This window comes from Balaenoptera musculus, chromosome 14, assembly GCF_009873245.2.
Source record: "Balaenoptera musculus isolate JJ_BM4_2016_0621 chromosome 14, mBalMus1.pri.v3, whole genome shotgun sequence".
Taxonomy (NCBI): domain Eukaryota; kingdom Metazoa; phylum Chordata; class Mammalia; order Artiodactyla; family Balaenopteridae; genus Balaenoptera; species Balaenoptera musculus.
Window position 1 is genome coordinate 5,578,176 of NC_045798.1, and position 23,409 is coordinate 5,601,584.

The 23,409-nt window shown below is 56.4% G+C and overlaps 1 protein-coding gene across 4 annotated transcripts in view; it reads right to left on the bottom strand.

Annotated features, from left to right (window-relative positions):
• Positions 1–660: 660 nt before the first annotated feature.
• Positions 661–23,409, bottom strand: part of AACS (acetoacetyl-CoA synthetase) — a 51,441-nt gene continuing 28,692 nt past the window's right edge. For 2 of the 4 annotated variants that reach the window (XM_036874987.1, XM_036874988.1), the window contains 10 exons: positions 21,436–21,516; positions 17,273–17,397; positions 12,659–12,723; positions 12,401–12,523; positions 10,428–10,541; positions 9,623–9,748; positions 5,131–5,200; positions 4,503–4,561; positions 3,483–3,685; positions 719–993 (listed from right to left, as the gene is read on the bottom strand). In XM_036874987.1, coding sequence (XP_036730882.1) covers positions 856–993; positions 3,483–3,685; positions 4,503–4,561; positions 5,131–5,200; positions 9,623–9,748; positions 10,428–10,541; positions 12,401–12,523; positions 12,659–12,723; positions 17,273–17,397; positions 21,436–21,516 — 1,104 coding nt within the window. In that variant the 3' untranslated portion in view covers positions 719–855. Of the gene's footprint in view, positions 994–3,482; positions 3,686–4,502; positions 4,562–5,130; positions 5,201–9,622; positions 9,749–10,427; positions 10,542–12,400; positions 12,524–12,658; positions 12,724–17,272; positions 17,398–21,435; positions 21,517–23,409 lie in introns of all 4 variants that reach the window. The other 2 variants (XM_036874989.1, XM_036874990.1) reach the window with 2 other exon arrangements.

A 23,409-nucleotide genomic window follows, 5' to 3' on the forward strand; every position in this document is an offset into this window, starting at 1 on the left:
GCCGTGAGATGCTGTAAAGTCACCCTGGGACGGGCCCCATGACAGGTAATGTGCCACAGCAGACAGATGGGCCCTGAAGGGTGGCGGCCAGAGCCGGGAGACCAACACAGAGGGAAGAAAGAGATCTGGGCCTTAAGAGAGGGAAATGGAACCACAGTACAAGGCTGCAGGCCGGTCACTGCCCTGGGGTGAGCCGTCACCAGGATGCCTGTGGGCCCTGGATGGGGACCAGGTGTCGGCCATGCCAGTGCACGCACAGGAGACCCCAGCTCCTCTCTGCGAGTGTGCAAAGACACACACTCTCCAGACTGCCACACACACAACCCAAACCCTCCCTTTCGGCCCCTGAAGGTCAGGATCCCCCTGTGGCAGGTGGAAGACTCAGGGACCCACCAGATGAAACAGCAGAACAGAGAATCGTTCTTCCCCAGGCCTACGGACTTGGTGCAAACTCCTTTGCGAAGAGCCGTAGGTTTCTAAGTCTTTTCTTTTTCTTTTTTTTTTTTATAAATTTATTTATTTATTTATTCATTTATTTATTTTTGGCTGGGTTGGGTCTTCGTTGCTGCACCCGGGCTTTTCTCTAGTTGCAGCGAGCGGGCTTCTCATTGCGGTGGCTTCTCTCGTCAGAGAGCACAGGCTCTAGAGCGCAGCCTCAGTAGTTGTGGCGCACAGGCTTCGTTGCTCCGCGGCATGTGGGATCCTCCCGGACCAGGGCTCGAACCCGTGTCCCCTGCATTGGCAGGCAGATTGCTAACACTGCGCCACCAGGGAAGTCCCTCTAAGTAACTTCTTGAATGCACAGAAGTGACAGGACAGACGTGTGTGGCTCAGGGACGTGCCAGCTGGCCCGGCTCAGAAGTCCTGCAGCTCGGGGACGTCCCGGTACAAATCCAGGGTCTCGGGGTTCGAGAAGGCTCTGCGGTGCTCCACGGTTTTCCCAGCGATGATCTGCTTCACGGCCATTTCCACTTTCTTGCCGTTGAGGGTGTACTGCCAGGGGAGGGGAGGAAGCAGACAGAAAGAGCGTTTAAACCCGAAGGGGAGAAAAGTCCCTCAGCTCTGACATCTGGGCACATCCAAGCCGAAACGACCACCGTGACCTGGGGCGACGAGAGCGAGCGATTCTCGGTGGGTGACCGTGAGCAAGTTCCTTAGCCTGCGTTTGTCCCCTTGAACATAAACTGGGGACCAGAGCACCACCCCGAGGCTGTGGGCAAGCTGATGAGTTAAGGCGCACACAGCTCTCGGACGTGCCTCACTGTTACACTGCCTCTTTATTGCTTACATTTACTTTCTTACACTGTATTATACTTGAAAGACCAGCTTATTTCAGGAGTGGGCTGGCTTCCTGTGACTGTCCCCGACCACCGGAAAGTGAGCTTTGTCCAAGAGCCTCGCCAAACTTCCGGCAAATCTTCCCCCAGAACCGTCATCTGAATGAGATGGGGCACTGCTTTTCCCATAGTCGGACTCTGTCGAAATGCTCAAAGGCCCCTCTAAAATTCGTAGCACGCATTTCATCTTTAACCCCAATGGTCATTTGGCGGCTGTGCTGGCATGTTTAGGGACCAGGAAAATTCTGGAACAAACAGAGAGCCCTTTAATAAAGCCGCTGGTGCCCTGATCTCTCCTCGCACTGGCACTTTTTTTTTTTTTTTATCCTGAGATGTAATTAAAATTCATTCATTGAAAACCTCGGTCTACATGTGAACTAATTAAGGATCTGAGCACCGGATTCTGAGGGACCACCTGCCACTGGGGCGTCGTCAGCCCCTCTCGCCCTGAAATGCAAGCGTCTCGCGTGCTTCCTGTGCTTTAAAGCCCCAAGAACAGCCTGCATCAGCTGACAAAACAAACAAGGCGTCGTTTTACAAGAAATCCTGCTCCTGCTTCCTGGTGAGAAGGGCTGGGGGGTGGGGCAGAAGGTCCCTGGACTCCTGCTTGGCCCCCTACCCAAGAGATAAGGCACAGCCTCCCGTCAGGATGGGCCTGCACGTCAGCTGTGACCAGTGACGAAGACCTGCTGAGATCAGGGCAGTTGTGGCCGCCGGGCCCTCCAGCCTGGCAGGGCCTCAGATGCCCGCTCGTGTTCCCCTTGGTGTGACCAGACCCCCGGCCGTGACCTTGGCCATGTCCAGCCCCGAGTCCCTGTGGCTGGGCCGGACCCCCGCCAGCCTGGTGACACAGGGCGAATCCTCTCCGAAGTGCTCCATTAGTTCGGACCACAGGGATCTGAGAACACGAGGGCGCTTGAAAAAAGCCCCAGGAACCCTCAAAACGACTCCACAGACCAAGCGGACGGAGGAGGAGAGAGCTAAACTGAGTGCCCAGAAGTCAGGGGATGAGAGCCAGGCTGAGGACGGAAAGAAAGACAGGCCGGGACGCTCCTCACCTTCCAGCAAATCGCTCCACTCTTCTTGGGAGCAGATACAGTTTGGGAATCACCATTTCGGCAGCAAAGGACACAGATTCATTCTCAACAAAATAAAGCCGAGGGGACTATCACATTCTAGTTCCCCAAACTGTTCCAGATCCAGAACTGATCCACTGAAGGGAAGCCTAAGACCCTCACCAGGGAAAAGACAGTGAGTGTCACTGACTCAAGAAGTCCCTCCTCTCCCTGAGAGCCACTGTCTGCACAGTGTCACCGGGAGTCACCCGCCGAGTGAGACAAGAGAGCTCCCAGGCCGCCGAGTGAGACAAGAGAGCTCCCAGGCCGCGGGGCCCTTCCTACGCATAACCAAAGTGGAAAGGAAATGTGTGGACGGTATAAAAAGCCCTGGTTCTAACTGCACCTCACACGCCCGCCCCTGCTCGGGGAGCGACAGGCAGACTCTCCTTCCCCTGGTGGCCCAGTTAACCCGTTCCCGTCCCCGCCTCTGTGAACAGCTACTCTGCAGGCTTGGCCCCGCTGTGCACTTAGACTGCTGTGTGCGCACACACGTGTATACACGGAGGCCTTCTCGGCTGACAGAGGCCTTTGTTTTGTAAGTGACACAAGTTAAAGCCGTGATCCGATCTGAGTGCATCTCTTCCCCCACTGAGAACCTAAACAAAGTATTGGTGGGAGGGGGGGCAGCTTTCTGGAGCTGTGCCTCTAAATAGATTCAAATCTTCTTTCTGCAGGCAGAACTTAAAATTAAAAGGCAAGAGCAACGGCACCCCAGCGACTCTTTAAAAAGTTAAAATTAATTTTCACATTAATAATTTGAGCACACGCTAAAACCACACAGGGGAAAAGCCAGTTGGACGTGCCAGGCTGGGCCTGCTTACCCTCTGAGGACTGGTGTTTAGCAGAAGTTGCTTTACATGCAATTTAGGAAGAGTAAAAAAAAAAAAAAAAAAGAGAGAGATAGAGGGAGATGGCAGAAAAGAAAACAGGATGGGGTTGCCAGGCAACGGGCACCAACTATATATAAAGCATGAGCAAGCGTCTAGATGAGAGCTCCGGAAGCACGCGGGCTCTTGGGGGGCCGTACCGGGATGCCCTGGGTCTCCAGGATGAGGCTGGGCACGTGCCGGGCGGACAGGCCCAGGCGGATGGCGCTGCAGACCCTCTTCACCAGGTCGGGCCGGAAGGTGTGGCCGGAAGCCATCTTCAGGAAGAGGATCACCCTCTCCTCCCCGTCCTTGTTGTACTGGGGGACACACAGGCTGTCCAGGACCTCCTTGAAGGCCTCCACTGCGGAGACAGGGCCAGGGCCTCGCTCTCACACCATCCCACCTTGATGGGGACCGCCGTGGCTCCCCTGGCCCCCCCCGGCAAGAGCCCCAGGGAACAGGCAGAAGGACACCCATCCCCAGCAGAGTCAGAGGGCTGTAGCTTGCGCTGCAAGGGCTGACGTCTTACAAGGAGCCGGGCACCCGCCTTACTTACTCAATTACAAATTTAAAAATAAGAAAAGGAATCAAGTGCCACGGCGAGGGTCCTCCACTGGTGGGAGGAAGAAAGGCTGGAATGACATGGATCAAGATTCCACCCTGATTACACAACCCTGACATGACTTTGGGACTCTGTCATCCGCATGAGGCCGCCTCCCTGGGAGGCTGATTTCATGGCCCTGGTGGGACATTTTGAAGGCTCACAGGTGACTCTACTGTGCATCCATGAGGCCCACTGTCTTTATTTGGCGTCCTGGATGGTGCTGTGTGACTGTCAGCAATCACACAACCTCTCTGTGCGTCTTTCTTCACCCATAAAGAGTGGACACAGTTGACCAACCTGATGGAGCTCACCGTGAGGATGAGATGTAATGGAATGGGGATGGGCCTCGGGACCTTAAGAATCCTGTCCTGAGGTTTTCTGAGCCACAAGCAGTGTGGACGAGGCATGTTCTAGAAAGAAGGACACGCTCATACGTGTCTATTCACACGCCTGGAGGCAAAGGGGCAAGAGTTATGCCAAAAGGTGGGATCTTTGGAAAGCAGGTCCCCGCTGAGACACTCCTTGCGTCGCTCCTGGATGACTTGAGAACAATGCCGGGACAGAGAATGCTCACCGATGTTATAGATTTCCGAGCTGCCGAATCGCACTCCGTTGGGGTTGAGTGTGCCGTCGCTGGAGAGAGAGACGAGGTCGTGGGCACACGGCGGCTCCAGAGTGAGGCCCGTCGCAGGGGCCCCAGGGACAGTCACCCCCTTTCCACAACAACATGCCGTCATTACTGGCGGCCTCCCCAGCTCCTGATCCCGACCACCCCCCTTTCTCCCTCTAAACTCAAAGCTAGCTATCAAGGGGGTCCCCTTTGTGTGGGCACATCGGCCACCTCCCTGCCCCCCGCCACACAGGTCCCCCCCTCCCGGGTGCGGGCGCCCCTCCCCCCTTCACTCTGGGAAGGGCCGTAGCGACGGCAGACAAGACACGGGGGGCACGTCGGCCGCGGGCCTCCCACCCCAAAGCCCCCCGACCCACCACTGTGGGGCACAGAAATGTGGGTCAGGCCCAGACCCACCCCAGGGAAGCTGACACAGGAAGAACCCAGGAAGGGTCCAAAGTGGGGCAGCCAACCCACCCCGCAGACCGAGCAGATGGAAGGGTCCCGGACACGGGAAGCGCCCCGCTCTCCCTGCCCAGACGCCTCGGGAAGCGGGGCCCCAGGTTAGAGAAGCCAAGTCCGCGGCCCTCACCTTCGGCCCAGCATGATGATGCCCCTGGTCTTGGGGTTGATTCTGCAGTAGTCGCCGTGCACCCAGACACCTGCCGGGGGGCAGAGGGACTCGGTCACTCCAAGGGGACAGGATCCTGACCGGCTGCCTGGACAGACGCCCTCGGAAGGCATGACACCGACGTAACTCTCGTCAACAGACACGCCCGAGGCCCAGAACCAGGTGTGACGTGGGGCTGGGGGCGGAAGTGAGCCAGACATCTCCCGCCCCCAAGCGCACGCCTTCCAGTGGGCTCCGCCTTCCAGTGGGCTCCGCCCCACACCCAGGTCTGAGATGCGGCAGCGCGCAAGAAACGCCCCTCCCGCAGGTACCAACGAGGGCTGCGGGAATTCACGGGGGCTGAGCGCAACCCCAGCAGTGAGGACGTGAAGGGGGGGGACTGGGGAGATCGACGGAGCTTTGAGGGGGGCCTCTGAATGGAGGGTGGGAAAGTACAAGCCCCGCCTTGGGAAGAGAGGGTGGTCTGGGGTGGCTGAGGGAGCAGGTCTGGAGGGGTTGGGGCCCAGCCCACCTTGTAACAGAATAAACAGAAGGAGCATGACCAGGCGGGAGGCGACTGCAATGGTCCCAGTAACCTAAGCCTGAACTAAGGCACCAGCCACGGGGACAGAGGCTTGACGAGCAGGTAAAACCCAGGGCACGTGGAGGGCGGAGAAGGAGGGAAGAACCAGGTGACACTGACACCGTGCGCCCTGAGCCACCCCGACGTGGCCCTCAGCGTGCAGCTGGGCCCTTGGGCTGGTGACGTTCATGGGGAGGCCCCCGTCCTGGATGCAGCAAAGCAACAGATCCCAGGGATCCGGCCCCAGCTTTGGACACATCCTCCACCCGACACGGAGCAGCAGAGAGAAGCCACGCCTCACGGGGGAACTGCCAGGAGGCCCAGCTCAGGGTCCTCACGGATGCCATCTCTTCCTTCACAGTTCTTGACACACGTTCCAACTGTAAGTGCTAATAACCCAGTCGGCCCGTGACTCTGAGCTGCTACCCCTCCAATGACAACATACTCTGTTGATGCCCTCATCCCAACAAGTGGCTACAAGCCACGACCGAGGCTTCTCCGGAGATGAAGCCCAGGTCCCCCGCCTGCAGGAAGCGTGCAGTGCTTGGGAGGCCATGGAAGAGAAGGAAAGGCCTCATGAGCTCATTTATTCTGAGCAAAGAGGACGGGAGGCCTCGAGGGCCTTCTTCCCTCCTCCCCAAGCTAAAAAATAAAACCTTTTCTTTTTTTTCCCCACTAGGTATTTTATTCTTTTTGATGCAGCTTTAAAGGAATTGTTTTCTTGCTTTCTCTTTCTGACAGTTCATTATTAGTGCACAGGAAAACAACACATTTCTGTATCTTAATCTTGTGTCCTACAACTTTACTAAATTCATTTATTAGTTCTAATAGTCTTTTGGTGGAGACTTTAGGGTTTTCTATATATAGCATCATGTCATCTGCAAACAGTGACAGTTTTACTTCTTCCCTTCCAATATGGATGCATTTTATTTCTTTTTCTTGTCTGATTGCTGTGGCTGAAACCTCTTCTTTCTAATCGGATATTTAAAGGGTTCCCCTACACAAACGGGTGGAAAAGTCATTCCTAGGCTTGCAAATGACATGCCAAAGCTTTGCAGAAGCACGTCTGTATGGCTACTCAGAAAACCAGGCTTATAAATGGTGGTCCCAGGAGACAGCAAGCTGCAGACACAGCAGCAGGGCCTGTCCCACCCACCTCCTGGGAATCCTTTTTCATTTTGGAACTTGGGTGCCAGGATCAACGCATAGTCTGGCTTATATGGAGTCAGACCTCCCATGAGTCTGATCCTTACTGAAGCCCTGGAAATGCAAAGAAAAAGGAAGATGCAAATCTCCCGGAAGAAGTTTTCATTTGTGAAAATGAAATGACATGCTTCAACCTCTTGCAAAACCAAAGCTGAGGGGATGAATCCACAAGTGGCTGGAGGCTCTGGTGCCCGGTTGCCACGTCAGAGAAATTAAGGGTTTCCTTCTAGGTTTCCATGCCCCTGGGCCTGCAGTTCAAACTCTCTTGTTTTCACGGCAGGTGATTTTGCTTCACTCTGCTTCTCCTCCTACTCTCCCATTTCAGTGATGGGACCCGTGAACAAATACACCAGGATGAATGGGCAAACCCAGCCTTTCTCCTGCTTTTAATTCCTGGAGGTCTACTGCCTGAAATCTTTTTAGAGTGAGCATGTATACCTGTACATTAAAAAAAAAAAAAAAAAGATGGCCCAGCTTTCCATGTACATAAATGTAAATATAAATAAACAACACATTGCACACACACGCTTCTCTTATTAAAGGACCTATGACCACTGGACCTGTTTTGCTAATGAGGGCCAATGGCAGCTTTGGCTGCTCCATCTCATCAAGCTCAAAATCTCGATGCCTCATGGGCAGGCCTGGTCTCCTATTTGGAATTTGTCATCTTCAGTCACCTGTACCCATCATACTTCCATTTTTGCCTTGGCTACCAGGAAACTCAGAGCTGAAATCATTGCTTTGAAGAATCAGAATGATCTAAATCTTTCTAAAGTCTGCTTTTAAGTTCCTTTTAAATTTTTATTAGGTTTTTAAAAATAATTAAAAGTCACAAAGAAAATCAAAATGGCTCATATTAGTCACACACATACATACATACATTTCCTTTTAAAAACTCACACAGAAGGGATACAGTGCCCTCGGTTCTGAACTCCTGTTTGTCACTTAATAAATTCTTGGATACTTTTCCATATCGGCACCTTGTCAGTTTACATTTTCACCTGGCCTAATTTTTCAGGGTAGTGATGTCTGTAAGTCAGCTGCCTGTTGCAGAAAGGAAGACCTTGCTCCTTTGTTGTTGTCTTCTTTTATCATCGAGCCATGTCCTATACGGTCCAAGAATTTCTCAGTGCTGGGCCTGGCGAAGTGGTCTAAGTTCAGCCTGTGTCCACCCTGATCATGACCAACAGCTTCAGATCCCATTATCTTATCTGCCCTTGTTTCTCCATATTTATTCGTATGTCACACCTACTTCCAGAAAGTATTTGAGGAAGCTACCTATAAAGCCAACTATATGATGGGATTATTGAAAGAATCAGAAACTCTGCACTGGGGTGAGAGGACTGCTACAACAGAGCAATGATGGCAGCTCTGAGTTTCCTGGCAGCCAAGGCAAAAATGGAAAATATAACAGGTCACCAAGTATTTGTTTCCTCCAAGAAGGAATAGCAGAGCTTTGGAAATAAAGACTTTTTCTGAAATTAATCCTGAGAGACATTTATCACGCGAACCCTTGCATATATAACAAAAAGTGACAGAAAAGAGTTTTCAAAGAGCGGTGTTGCAGAAGATGAAGAGATGTCATTTCTTACATGGATCTTCAAGCTGAGGTTCTAATCCCTTCCTAGGACAGGAGCCCCGACTCCTCTTCAAGGTCATCTGAGGAACCTCTGTCTCTCCCTCTCTCTCTATTCTGCTTTAGTCTGTCTGAACAGCTACACACTGGCAGGACCCAAGGTGGGGCTTAAATGCAGCAGGCATCCAATGGAGGCCAGGCCACATGGCGGGGAGGGATGCTCCTGCTACCCTCATATGCGACGTGCTATGCCAGGTGCGATGGCTTTCACGTGGGACATTACACGGGAACACGCAAGGCCGAGTAGAGAAACGGGATGGACCCGTGGCACCTTCTACCCCCGATGATCACCTGCCACTTTCTGATTCACCACATGTGGTTTATGCAGAATAGAATTACCTTTCTAGAGGCTGAAGAGAGCAAGTACTTAGGTGTAAATAACTCTGGAGCAGAAGACTCGCTACATTATGAATTACATAGCTGCAATCACTCGAGGTTGCTTACGAAATAAGGTAAGGAGGCAGGAATCAGAGCTTTAAATAAAAAGACTTTCCAGCTCTGGGGCAAGACACCACTCCGAAGATGAACGGAGGGTGGCAGCCTGAGTGAGTGATGGCCGGGAATTAATCATCCCGCTGCAAAAGCCCTCTTCTCCCATCACCTCCACGAGGACTGGATGATGGGGTGTGAGACAGAGGAGACCCCAGCCAGACACCTCTCGCACACGCATCTCTCCCCGAACAGGCAGACGAGCCTGGGTAAGCGAGCGGGCCTCCCACCCCTACGCAGGCAAACCAGCGGGTCGTGCCGGCTCCCAGGAGCAGGGTTCCGGGCCAAGGGGCTCCGGGCCAAGGGGCTCTGGGCACAGAGGGTGGTTAAGAGTAATCTAAACCCAGATTAGGGTTTCGTAAGATGGCTTCAAGCTGACGGTGACAAGATACTGATCAAAAATTCATCATCGCCCCCCTGGCGGAATGAGCTGCGAGCAGCCTCACTGGGCTTTGTTGCGGGGGGGGGGGGCGCAGCAGGGGGCAGGCGCATCCAGAATTAGACACCGAAGGCCCGGCCCGGGCGGGAAGCTGGGCAGCTCCACCTGCATCCCGACCCACCTGGGAATTTGGAGAAATACGCCTTCCGGTACTTGCTGCCGTTCTCGTCGTTCCAAAAGTGCGTGGGCTGGCAGGGGAGCGGCTTGGTACACACCAGCTCACCGCTCTCCCCCCAGACTGCCTTGCCTGGCCGGGGAGGAAGGAAAGATACACTGAGCACACGCCACAGCCAAACACCCCGGCTCTCTTTCTCTCCTTCTCTCCTTCTTTAAGCTATGAGCTATCGCAGAGTATTTCAGACACATCCAAGCTATGCGGCCGGCCCCACCCACATGCCCGTCACCCCGGCGTCACTGAAAGCCACGCTAACCGCCCCACCACACTCCCCCGATCTCGCTCTTGACTTCAATCCTGTACTGTGCCCTTCTGTGGATTAATAATTTTACCACATCTACATACACCTGAATAACACGTCATTTTGCGTGTTTCTAAACGTTGCACAAATGGTATCGCGCTGCCCCTCGGGTCCTGCATCTTGCTCTGGGTCCTCGTCGGGGTCAGGGCACGAGGCTGCTGAGGCAGTGGGGTGGCCTCAGCAGCGCCCCCAAAGTTTGGATGCCTGCCTGGCGTTCCAAGCACGTGGCCCTCCGTCTGTGCTGCAGGCCAACACCCACCCCTCAGCCGGAGGGGCTGAAGGAGGCCGGGGAGCCCAGCGGGTGTTCAGCCAGGCCTGGGGGCCGGCAGTCTGCGAGCGGCGGCGGCAGCGGTTTTAGAGAACTGGCCCCAAGCAAAGTTACACATCCAAGCGTATCCAAGTTACCACTCACACCTCGTCACAGAGAGAGAAAGGGTTGGGGGCCGTCACCTTCCTCGTTCCACACCTCCACGGCCATGCCCAGGTTCCGGGCCTGGATCTCCCCTCTGTACACAGGAATGGAAGGATTCTGGCCCACGAAGCAAGACATGATGTCGGTGCCACCTGCAAAAAAAAGGAGGTTTAAGATTCGGATGACCGGGACTTCCCCGGCGGTCCAGTGGTTAGGGATCCGGGCTTTCACTGCCGAGGGCCTGGGTTCAATCCCTGGTTGGGGAACTAGGATCCCACAAGCCACGCGGCACGGCCAAAAAAAAAAAAAAAAAAATTCAGAAGGCTGAGACAAACTGCCCATGTTTTTTATTAATGAACAATAAAGGAGAAAGACCCCGGAGAACAAATATCTACTACTCTTTCTCCAGATAAATACTGAAAAACTCCCAGAGAGCTGAGCTTCTCTTCAGGGAGGGAGCAGGGAGGTGACTTAGAAACTGGACTGAACCTCCCGTGTCTGGGTGATTTATCGTTTTGACCAGGGTTACGTGCTGAAGGAGAAACCAAATAAATGACCTCCTGTGGTCACACGGAAATCCTAGACTCAGGTTCACGAAAGTGGAAGCTTTGCCCCATCAGACCTGTCTGCAGGAACTGCCGCGGCAGATGGGTCACGTGCAGAGTCTCTTTGCCGTGGTTTATGTTCACTTAATCATCAGACAAGCAGAAACCCTGTGGCCCTGGAGTGCGAGTCTCCCGCAAGAGAGAACGTGCTGGATGCGAAACGCTCCGTTTCAGGGAGGGGCTCGAAAGAGAGTCGGACCCCGGGTGCCATCAAGAGGGAGTGGCATTAACGCCTGGACCTGGGCCCAGCCGGTGACAACTACCCCCTCGCACGTGCCCGCGTGCGGGGTGCTCTGTGGGCGCAGGGACACGCACGGGGCCCGCCGGGGCGCACAGCGGTTGGAGACGGCAGCCCAGGGAGGAAAAGGGGGGAGGCCGTGGGCAGGGGGCATACACGGAGCCCTGACATGGTCCCTTCCTAGACTCGGCGATCCGGACACTGGTGTCCGTGCTCCCCTTTACACCTGTTTGTACACCTAAAAAGACAGCCTTGTGGTTTAAGAAGTGTCTTCTCCCCGATCACGCTCTGCGTATATGAACGGGGTGGGGCAGGGCGATCGAAACCCACATAAAATGTTTCGACGCTTCAACAACGGGCAGGATTAATTCCGGGCAGAATCGAAGCGTGCTGACCTGCCTCCCTCCTCCAGACACCTCGAGGTACCGGCCGGCGCGTCCCATGAACACGGGAGAATCGCGTTCACGGCCGTGACCGGCAACCTCGGGGCAGCCTCGCGCCGCAAGGAAGCACAGCGCTGGGAGCAGAAGTGCCGCTTCCTCTGCTTCCGGATTGGAGCTGGGGCGCTCGGGACAGCGGCAGGAGGACAGGCCGAGAGCCTAACAGACACGGCTGCCCCGAGATGGGCTGGGCCGGCCCGGCAGACAGCCCTGCGCCCATCCGACCGCAGCACCCCTGCCCACCAGGCGGGCTCCGGGGAGGACCAGGGGATGCGCTGGACAGGAGGGGAGCTCGGCTCTGAGGCGGCAGGACCGGGTTTGAATCCCACTCTGTCCCCAGCTAGTGGGTGGCCTCAGGCCAGTCACTTGGCACACGCGAACCTTGTTTCCTCTTTTGTAAAGAAAATAGAATGCACCAGGACGAGTTGTTTAGGATCTAAGGTTACGATCAGTGTGCGGTGTGTACGTATACTCTCCACCCCCGGCGAAGGTTCAGGAACGGCTGACTCAGTGTTGCAGCCTCTCCCTAGAACGTAACTACCGAGAATAAGGAACACTGACCGCGCAAACGTGCATGCCCTCCCTGCTGACCGTTCACGCAGATAAATTCAAGCCGGGGGACTTCCTGGGTCACAGGGGAAGCACGCTTAGCGGCCAAGCCTGGTCCCCGAGTCCTCCGGTTCTTCCAGAACCTTCTCCACGGCGCAGGCACATGGCGGGGGCCGTACCTGAGATGGAGCCCAGGAGGACGCTGCTCTTGATGCACCTGTAGACGTAGTCGTAGCTCTGGGCTTTCAGCGGGGAGCCGGTGGACAGGATCGTGTGCAGCGTCTGGAGGCTGTGAGTTTCCACTAGAGCCAGAATCACTGAGAGGTCAGAGCCGAACCCGACACCCTCTGCCTGGCTTGCAGAAACCAGGTAACAGGGTGGATCTGACTTCCGCGGCTGGCGAGACAGGGAACGGACGCCCTGGGAGGCACGCTTACCTGGCTTCACGTCTTTCTCTTCCAGCACTGACAGCCACTTCGCACCCGTTCCAAGGATGGTGATGCTGAAGTTAAGAGGACACCAGAAACTTGTCAAGGCTCTTGCATGTTCCAGGCACCAAAGCTTTCTCAAATTAGTGACCCATTTCGGACAAGGTTGCAAAATCCAAGACACGTCATTTTTCTGGGTTGAATTAATGCTTAATATGTAGTTGGAAGCCAGTTACAACACCTGCGTTACTCTGAGGCCAGCACGGACTCGTCTGCAGAGCACCGGGCTCGCTTTAACCTTCGGCTCTACTTAAAACAACTGTTTGCACATAAACCCACCATCTTGCCAACTGCAGGATGTTTTCTCTCGGGGGGACCAAAGGAGGCGACAGAATCAAGACCCCTCAAATTCTGAGCGCTCGCGATCGTCTTCCAGGGAAGTGGAGAGGGCCGTGGGAGCTTTTGTTAGGACAGGTGCCATGCTTGGAATTCCTGACCCATCCCCCTTTCTTAAATAAGCTCACATTTTTATGAAACTTAGAAAACCGCTCTTCTTCTCTTTTTGAACATTTAGAATCTAGTCCTTTATCCCCGAGTTTGCACTGAAAACAACACGTTATGCTGAGTATAAATCACTGTGTTTTCAAGGGGAGAGTGTTGCTTCATGTTCTGTTTCCTTCCACGAAAGCTCCACCTTCCTAACTAATGGCTGTTTTCTCCTGCGGGCTGAAGGAGGCCATAAAATCCAGGCCCCTCCTCGCCCCCCTGGGCGGCAGAACCCATCCCTTCGCACCTGGCTGGCGAGACTCATTCCAGGGAGACAGCCACGTGCCGTCTGACGCTTGACAGGGCTCAGAGGCACAGACACAGAACCGGGGCCGCTGGGCTGCGAGGGGCGGGATCCACGGCTCAAAACTACTGTCTTGGGCTTCCCTGGTGGCGCAGTGGTTGAGAGTCTGCCTGCCAGTGCGGGGGACACGGGTTCGGGCCCTGGTCTGGGAAGATCTCGCGTGCGGCGGAGCGGCTGGGCCCGTGAGCCACAACTACTGAGCCTGCGCGTCTGGAGCCTGTGCTCCGCAACGGGAGAGGCCGCGACGGTAAGAGGCCTGCGCACCGCGATGAAGAGTGGCCCCCGCTTGCCACAACTAGAGAAAGCCCTCGCGCAGAAACGAAGACCCAACACAGCCGTAAATAAATAAATAAATAAATAATTTAAAACAAAACAAAACAAAACAAAAACTACTGTCTTTCGTGCCTCCTGTCCCTTTCTTCTCTTCACTTCACCAGGACACCCTGCCACCACTAAAACCGCAGACGCCTCCTGGGTCGCTGTGTCCCGGTGAAGGCTGTTTTGGGAGCTGGGAGGTCGTGGGGATCAGGAAACGTACACAATCCCCACCCGCTCCTCACTTATTTCATAAACTCGGGTAGTCTGATTAGCTAATTCCAGATCACCTCTGAGAATTAAGGCGTCACCCGTATTTCAGCAGGAGACCAGGGACCCATCACACGCTGACGGACAGCAGTGACGGCCTCAGCCACAGGAACAGAGATCTCCAGCCACCAACCACACGGAGCAGCACGCGGATTTCTGCTCATCCCCCAACCGCCCCCCCCCTCCCCAAGTCGCAGGTGTCTGTCTGCAAACCGTGCCCTCAGCGGTGTGTAAAGACTGCCACGGCGTCCCCGGGGCTGGGCCCCAGGCCTGCTTGTGTGAAGAAAGGGCCAGGCCTCCCCATCTGTCTCCAGGGCTTGTGTAAGGCGGTTTAAAAAGCACAGAGTTCATGAAGCGCGGGCGCCCTCGCCTGTGTGCTCGGCGCCGTGTCTTTCTCGCGAGTGCTGCTGGGCGGCACCCCACGAAGAACGAGGCAGCCCCCCCTGCTCACCCCAGCCCGGAGCCCCGCGAGGAGCCGCGTGCAGGCGCAGCCCCTCCAAGGCTCCGCCAGCCTGAGCCCCGGTCTCCCGTCTGCCCGCGACCCCACAGTTCGCGGGGGGATCGTGGAGCGCCCCCGAGTTCAACGCCCCAACGGGGTGCCACGTCACGCGGAAGACACCCGCCCTGCGGCACAGCCCCGAAATCCCCGGGGGACCCTGCCCTCCCCCCTCATCCGGCCCCACCGCCCGAATCTACTGCCCACACCCGGCCGCGAGGGCCTCCTCCCAGCCCCCCACCGCCCCCACCTCGGTCCCCTTGGGGCCTCGGCACTCGCCACTCCCCTAGCCTGGAACACGCATCCCGAGGGCCTCCTCCCAGCCCTCCACCGCCCCCCACCGCCCCCACCTCGGTCCCCTTGGGGCCTCGGCACTCGCCGCTCCCCTAGCCCGGAACACGCGTCCCGCAGTCCTAAACGTGAACTGCCTGCCCAGTGGCAAACCTGGACAAAGACGCCACAGTTCTGCCCTGACCCCAGCCAGAATGTTCCCCGGCCTAGACCTGCAGAGCCCAGCAACACACCCCAAACAAAGAGGACAATCCGTCCTTTAACCTCGTTCACGTCTGCAAAACAACTGCTCAGTTATGAAACGTGTTAGTAAGCCTGTGGGCTGAACGATGACAATCAACGAAGATTTCGTCCCTAAGTGCATCAACGTTATTTCAAACATCAGAGGCCCTTAAATAGCACTGCGAGGACCCTGCCCGCCCTGCCAGCGCTGAAGAGTCGCTCCTCCTGCCACAAACCCACAGGATTTTAGGTGAAAGCACGTTTGATTTGGTGTTGCTTCAGCGTCGGGAGGTGGCAGAGCTGGAATGAAGGCATCCGCCCCGTCTGACCTGCCCCCTCTCCTGTCACCCGCGTGGGCGGCCGGAGCGCCGTGCTGTCCTTCGGGCGCCCCTCACAGGCCACAGAGTGGCCCCTGCCTCGCTGACCTCAGCAGATGAGCCCTCCCAGCCGGGTGAAGGGCCAGGCCAGAGGGGCCCTGAGGACGGCCAAGGCCACGGCTCAGCTGGCGTCCGGGGCACAGGCCAAACCGGGATGTAAGGCAGAGGCCCAGCACGTGCGTTCCACACAGACCCAGACCTCAGGGCTGCGAACGCACTCACATGCACGCTTGCACACGCACCTGCACACAATCACATGCATCCACACACACACTCGTCCACAGGCACGGGTGCTCTCACACCCACGTGTGCACATACTCTCACACACCCACTTTCCTGTGCACATATGTGTATGTGCACATGCATATATACACGTGCACACACGCACACCTGCACACATTCACAGACATGCGTGCTCACACTCTCGTGCACCTGTGCACATGCACATACACACACACGTTCACACTCAGGTGCATACTCACACTTGTGCACGTATACACACTCAAAGTTAGGTCTCCCTGGGCCCTCCATCCTTCAACTTCATTAGCTCTAAGCCCCAGGGATATACCTTTCTCTCTCCATCCCTCTTCCTGTAGCACAGGCATACACGTCCAAAGTGTCTCCTCCTGAGCCCGGCTTACAGGTATTCAGGGCAAAGATCTTCCCAGGGATTTGATTAACCTTTCACTGGCAACAAGCTCATTAGGAAATAAATTTCCTCGCTAATATTGTGAGCCAAATGTCAGGATTTAAATATCACCCAGACCAAAGTTATACTTAAAATATTAATGCCCAAGGATTTAAGAACATTAGTGGTTCCTTCTATTTCCCCAAAGTAAATGGACTCAAAGGTAAAGTAATTAGAACATTTCAGAGCGTGGCTGACTTCTGGGCCACAGGCGCTCTGCCAGCTTCCGTGTTCTCGTTCCTGGAAACACGATCATTAGGCCAACGGTGACCACCAGCCGCAGTGGCGAGAATGCATCAGCTGGCTATGATTGATTCATCAGCAAAGAAAGTGCCAATGGAACAGGGTCTTCTGACAGTTTCTGGCAATGACGACGAGGAGGGGGCTGGGGGAGAAACGGGGCCACTTCACCCTTCGCCTGACACCGCCCCTTAGCTGGCTGCTGCCTCTGTCAACAGGATGCCCGCTTGTCGCCCTATTAACAGGACTGCGGGGAGGCGGGGATGCCCTTCTGCAGCTCCGGCAGCAGGGCGTCTGGAAGCGCGCTGCTGAGTCTGGGGAGACCCTCGAGGCGCTGGCCAGCCCTGAGGCCTCGCAGAAAGGCGGGTGGGAAGGCCAGACGCCGGGAACGCCCCCGAGACAGACCTGCCCTCCCCTGGATGAGCATCTCCACACCGTCCCCCGAACAGGTATGTGCGTTCAGCCTGGGTCATTCTCTGTCACCCTTGCGGCCATGGGCCCCGTGTGAAACAGTGCTCTCATCAGCCCTCCGTCTGCCTCTCTTCTGGGCCGCTGCTCTGCAAGTTCTTAGAATCCAGAGTTACAGAAAAGAGACCACGTTCCTTCTCCCGGTGCCCGAGGTTTCAGAGCTCCCCCCTGGGCCCTGGGGGGTGGGGCAGCCCCCTCCTCACTACACAGATGTCTGCGGTCAGTCCCTGTCAGGGGCGCCCGCCCCTTCCCACCCTCCTTGACAGCTTCACCTACTCCTGGCACCTCCACACCCTCACACAGCCACCCCCGCCAAGAGGGGTACATCGAGGGTGGCAAAGCATTCCAGAGACGCCCCCAGATCCTGAGAGCGGCCGCCCTGTGCCTGAGCATCCAGGGTACCTACCCGATCCTGTCGACCAGGTCCCAGAGCACACTGGGGGTGGGCACCAGCGGGGAGCCGTCGTAGAGGACCACGGCCGCCCCCGTGGCGAGAGCAGACACCATCCAGTTCCACATCATCCAGCCGACCTGGAGCGGACAGAAGGGAACATGTGTCAACCCAGCGCCGGGCCGGCTCCCCTCGGCCCCGTCACGCAGCCTCTCACATCCCTAGAAAACCACCCGATGCTCGCCAAAGGAGCCGAGAACTGCCCGGCCCAAATGCACAACGCTCTGCCCCAGCAATTCCCCGTCAACAGTTTACGGCAAGGGACTTCCCTGGTGGCGCAGAGGTTAAGAATCCGCCTGCCAATGCAGGGGACACGGGTTCAATCTCTGGTCTGGGAAGAGCCCACGTGCCGCGGAGCAACTAAGCCCGTGCGTCACAACTACTGAGCCCGCGTGCCACAACTACTGAGCCCGCATGCCACAACTACTGAAGCCCGCGCGCCTAGAGCCCGTGCTTCGCAACAAGAGAAGCCACCGCAATGAGAAGCCCACGCACCGTAGCAAAGAGTAGCCCCCGCTCGCCACAACTAGAGAAAGCCCACGCACAGCAGCAAAGACCCAATGAAGCCAAAATCAAAATAAAAATTAAAAGAGTTTATGGCAGGGATCAACGCACACGTGTGCACTAAGACATGTCAGAGAATGTTTCCTGCAGCCTCACTGGTGACAACAAGGGACCGAAGGCAACAGAGATGCCCGTTGCGTGGTCACATGGTGCACACATGCAGGGAACCCTGGGCGCTGGAGCAGGCAACCCAGGTCAGACGTGGGAAACAGCGCCTGGCACCCAGCAAGCACTCGGCCACTGTGCAGTGTGCACTGTGGCCACTGAGTCGGCCACTGTGCAGCCATCAAAAAGAACGAGGCCTGGCTTTGTGCGGAACAGTCTGGAAGACAGACCGTAAAGTGGCAGAGCCAGCCCGGCAGAGGGTGTGCAGCGCCCCATTCGTATACAGAACCCCCAGCCCCACCCCTGGGCCTGCAAAAGGGCCCGAGGGGCCGGGGAGTGAGCGGGGCGGATGTCTGGGCCCTGGAAGACGCCAACCTCTCACCAAGTTCCCATGTGCTGCGTGAAATGCTTACCACGTGCAAGTAGAGCATTTTTTTTTTTAATTAAAAAAAATTTCACATTCTGTTTTACTTGGTGTGTTTATCCTTTTGCTCTTATTACATACTGAATCCTTCCTCAGTTTCTATATCCCTCCAGTAGGTACTTGTTTTTAAAAATTACATACTTTTTTGTTTTTTTGTAAACTTAAGATAACTTTATGCTTGTTTGACTTTGGTTTTACTTTATTTTAGATTAAAATGGCATTATTTCATTAAAAAAAAAAAAAATTTCACAGCCAAAGAGTGCTCATAGCCCCACTGACAATGGCACCCCCATCCACGCTGGGAGAATCTGTAGGCGATTCCGGCCTAAAGCAATATAGCGGCAGAACAAGGGAGCAGGAATCTCTGTCCAGAGGGCAGAACAACCCAATTCCACCCCGTAAGAGGGCAGCAGGATGCCCACCCACGAGCCTGGAGCAGATGCGGCCCAGTGTCCCAGGTCACCCGGTGTCCCCAGGTCAAAATCCCGCCACCGGGGACCAGGCGGCCACGTGAGGTGGCACCCAAGTGGCAGTTAAGAATCCCCAGACAGGTCACAACAGTGTGAGTGACGTGGGTAAGAGCGCGGTGACCAACCTATGCTCCCCCTTTGGCACCATGGAAACGGCAAAGGGAACCAGGGGTCACACGAAAACCTCCATTTAGTTGAGTTGTGTTTTTTTTTTTAAGGGTTTTAACATCCTAAGTTGAGTTTCTTCTAATAAGGAATCTTTTTTACTTTTCTTGTTTTTTTGGCCTCACAGCACGGCTTGCAGGATCTTAGTTCCCCAACCAGGGATTGAACCCGGGCCCTGGGCAGTGAAGGTGTGGAGTCCTAACCACTGGACCGCCAGGGAGTTCCCAAGGAATTATTGTAATAGGCAGCACTGCATCCTGGCCGCCTCACGGTCCAGCTGTTAAAGTGAGTCAGTAAGCGACAGCACAGGCCTGGCTGGGGCCGGCTGGGGGCACCCGAGGCTGCTGCTGGCGCCTGGCGTCCTCCACCGAAAGACGCAACAGCCCCGTCCTTCGTGGGCAGGATGCTTCCCAGAAAAGTGAACTGCCTTTGAGAGAATCGCTCTGGATCCTCGAGTCCTTCCATTGTCCCCTCGGTGCAAAACCCTGTGTTTTGGAATCACCGTGTCCCAGGGAGGCAGCTGAGTTGGAGGTCAGGGTAGCTGTAGCTGCCCCGGGGGTGGGGTTCTGCAATTCAAAACGCTGCTCCATTAACGCCCCAGGGCTGGGCTTCCTGTGTGAAAGGGCCGGAGCCTGGCGGGGGCCCAGCACCACTCACTGTTCCACGATGGGGGAGGGGGATGGAAGGAAAGCCTGCAGCTGAAAGAAACCCAAATCATTTGGCCCAAAGCCCTGGATTTACGGCTGGGCACAGGGGGGAGACGGGGCGACCTGCCCCTGGTCGCACGTCAGCGCTCCCTCCCGTGTCCGCGTCGGGTCCTGGGGCTCTGGCACCAGGGAAGCAGCAGGGCCTGGGCCTCGACCTCCCAGGTTAGGAAGATGCCTCAGCATTCTGCTTCCTTGAAAACTCAGAACGCAATTGTCATCCAGGAAAGGGAGCTAAATCACTCTGGAGCCTCTTGATATTTGCGGTCTTGGAAAAAGCTGATTTTGAGTTTTCTTCCCTTGGGCTAAACAGCACTTCCTTCCGCTTGTTAACCTTTCACCTTCCAGGGTTCAGCAGGGTCAGGAACAGCCCCAGCGCCTTGAGCTCAGGCTTTGGTTCGATGACGCCCGCTCCACGCTAAACCACGTGAAGGGCTGGAAGCAGGGCCACCTCCGTCCTGGGGGCAGGAGAGCGGGCCTCCCGCCGGCGCTGCAGTGCAGCTGCGGCTCTCGTCTGGCCGCGCAGCCGCCCGCAGGCCCCGCCTGGTCTCGCGCCTGGATCCCCAGCCACGGAAGTAACTGCTCGAGCCGCCCTGCACGCCCTTCCTCTCGCTGCTGTAAACAACGGCCACAAACCCAGGGGCCTAAATGTACTGTCTGAGAGTTCTGAGGGTCGGGTGTCCAAAATCAGGTGTCAGCGGGGCTGGGAGTTCCTTCTGGAGGCTCCAGGGGAGGGTCTTTCTTTGCCTTTTCCAGCTTCACGGGGCCCCCGCGTTCCTTGGCTCATGGTCCCACCGCGCTCCGGCCTCTGCTCTGTCGTCCTCCCCCTCTGGCTCCACCACTCCTGCCTCCCTCGTGTAAGGACCCTGGTGATCACCCTGGGCCCCGGATAACGCAGGACACTCTCCCGGGCTCCGGAGCCGCCGCAGCCGAATCACATCTGCAGAGCCCCTTTGCCGCATCAGGTGACACGCACAGGCTCCGGGAGTGAGGACATGGCACCTTTGGGGCCATTATTCTGCCTCTCAGCACGCCGCCCCACGGCCTTCCAGTAAATTCCTTTTCCGCCTCAACTGGTCAGAGCCCCTTTACTATTGCACACGACCAAGAACTGACCGTCCTCGTGGCATCTCTGATAAGTTCCTGTCCCCCTGGTTGAGCCGCAGATTTCCGTCAGGTGACACTCATCCCCGCCTCTACAGGCTCAAGAGACTGAATCAACAGTCTCCTTGGTTCCTCTAGATTTCCCCAGGGCTCCAGGGCTCCAGGGCTCCCTGCGGCAACCGAGGTCAACACAGGGGGACGGGCCAAGCTGGCGCTCGACCTCCATGCCGAGACTCAAGTGGGCAGCCGCCGGGAGGGAGGTAAAGAGAGCAAGAGCGAAGGGTCCCGCAGAAGGGGCTGCTCGTGCACGCAGCCCGGGGTCTGGCGCACGCTGCCCGGGGTCTGGCGCACGCGGCCCGGGGTCTCGCGCACACTGCCCGGGGTCTCGCGCACGCAGCCCGGGGTCTGGTGCACGCTGCCTGCGGCTCGAGCTGCGCTTCCGGCTACTGACATGTGCAAAGGTGGAGAGGCAAAAAGAAGAGTAAAGATGAAGGCCTCCCTACCTGAATGAACCAAAGCCCGTCCTGGGAGGGGCGCGGAGGAGGGGGAGGGCACCCATCTCAGCACAGCACCCGCACTCACCGTGGTGTAATACAGGATGATGTCACTGCTGGTCATGTTGCCGTGAAGAACGTGTTCCTTCAGGTGCTGGATGAGGGTTCCCTGGGGAGAAGCGGGGGAATGCCGTGTGAACCGGGCTGCTTCCTCCGAGGGTGCAGAGGCGCGCGCGCAGCCCGGACGCTCGGCCCTGGGGCAGGAGAGGCCAGGGAAGAGGCAGAGCTCTGAGCGTCCTCGCCGTGACGAGCAGTGCTCCCGTCCCTCTGCCACCTGACCCGAGACTCGCCGGGGACACGAGAGGAAAGCCTCATCCGGTCCTGCCGGCCTGCAGGCTCTGGGCGCCAGGTGATCAGGGGCACAGGGGACCCACCAACCTCAGGCAGAGAGGAGTGACGATCACGGAGCGGAGAGTCACAAAGATGAGGGCAAAAGGCTGGGTGCAGGGACACCTGCACCTCCGGACCAGGGCACTACAGGCCAGCCTTGCTCCCTCGTGGTGGACGGGGAAGGTGGATGCCTGAGCAAGAATGTCCCCGGGGTGCACAGCCGCTGCTGGGTCTGCAGCTCCGAGAGCCTCGGATCCGAGCTCAGGGACTCCTTGGCTGAGCGGTGGCTCGAGACCCGGCTTTCAGCTCAAACGCCCAGTCAGACCCCTCTCTCCCAACCCCGACGTGTGATCTATTACTTTTTATTTTAATGTTTACTGGGCAGTATATTCGCCTGGACCGAAACTCGAAAGCACACACCATGACAAGCCCCCCGCCCCCTTCTGCAACCAGTAACCGTATACATTTCCCGTGTATATTTCCAGGTATGCTTCTTGCCGATCTGCATGTATTTATTTATGCTGGGTTTTTATTTGGACGCACTGTCCTGCAGTTTGCTTTTTCCATTTATCAATACAGGGAGCGTCCCTCATGGTTTTTCGTACAGCTGTAGAGTATTCCGCTGCCCAGAGCCCACTTGTTCCAAATGACTCTGTGTCGCCTGTGGCTCACAGGGAGGACCGGAAGCTTCCCGGCCCCAAGCACAATGCAGAGAGCAGAGCAAGGGGACCCTGAACCAGCCTTGATGACCCTCACTGTACCCAAGAGAAATAAAAAACAAGCCAGTAGGAGGAGATGATCCCTTTCAAAGCTCAACAGAAACAATCCTACCCAACAAATTCTCTAACTCAAGAGCCAGCGCTCCTATTTCCGAGTCTGTCCTGGATGGCACCCTGTCACCAGGCCCGCAGCGGGGACGCCTGCCCTGGGGAAGGACCACGCGGAGGTCGGAGAGACAGCGGTAGAAAGGCTGCTGGGAGGGAGAGCCCGTTCTGAGGGTTCCCCGAGGCCCCCCTGGGTCTGCACGCGGGAGCCAAGAGCCCGGTGGCTTCACCGTGCGTGCACTGCGGGGTCAGAGACAGCACGCCCGCGCCCACCCAGGACAGTCACGGGCTTCCGCGCAAAGTCCCTCAACGCACACCGCTCTCGCTCAGAGTCGGCGGGCGACCACGTGGGGAAAACAAACATGTCAGGAACCCTTTCGATGAACGCCAAGTGTTCACATGGCAAATCCACAGAAAGGACGGGGAGCTCCTGGATTACAGGAACCCGCAGCAAATCCCCCTCCCATTTCCCTTTTCACTTAGGTTGGCCTTTACTGCACCTTCGCCTGTACGGTCTGCCTCTGTCAGCCCGGCCTATTCATAACCCGCCACGCACGCACCGGCTCAGTACCCTCACTCTCTCGATGGTACAAAACTCTCCTTGGCTTCTCTCCGTATGAACCTTAACGAGTCGCATCAATAGCGCGTCCCTTCATTTCTAAATATTTATGGCAAGTCTGAATGCTTTCCCTGAGCGTCAGGAAGTAGAAGCAGCGTGGCTTCTGGATCTCAAGCAAGAAGAGTAATTTAAAAGAAGGAAGAGGGAAGCTGTTTTCTGGGCTCTTTTGTGGGCCTAGAAAACACAAACCAGCAAACGAGGATCACAACCTCCCAACCCAACCCGGCCC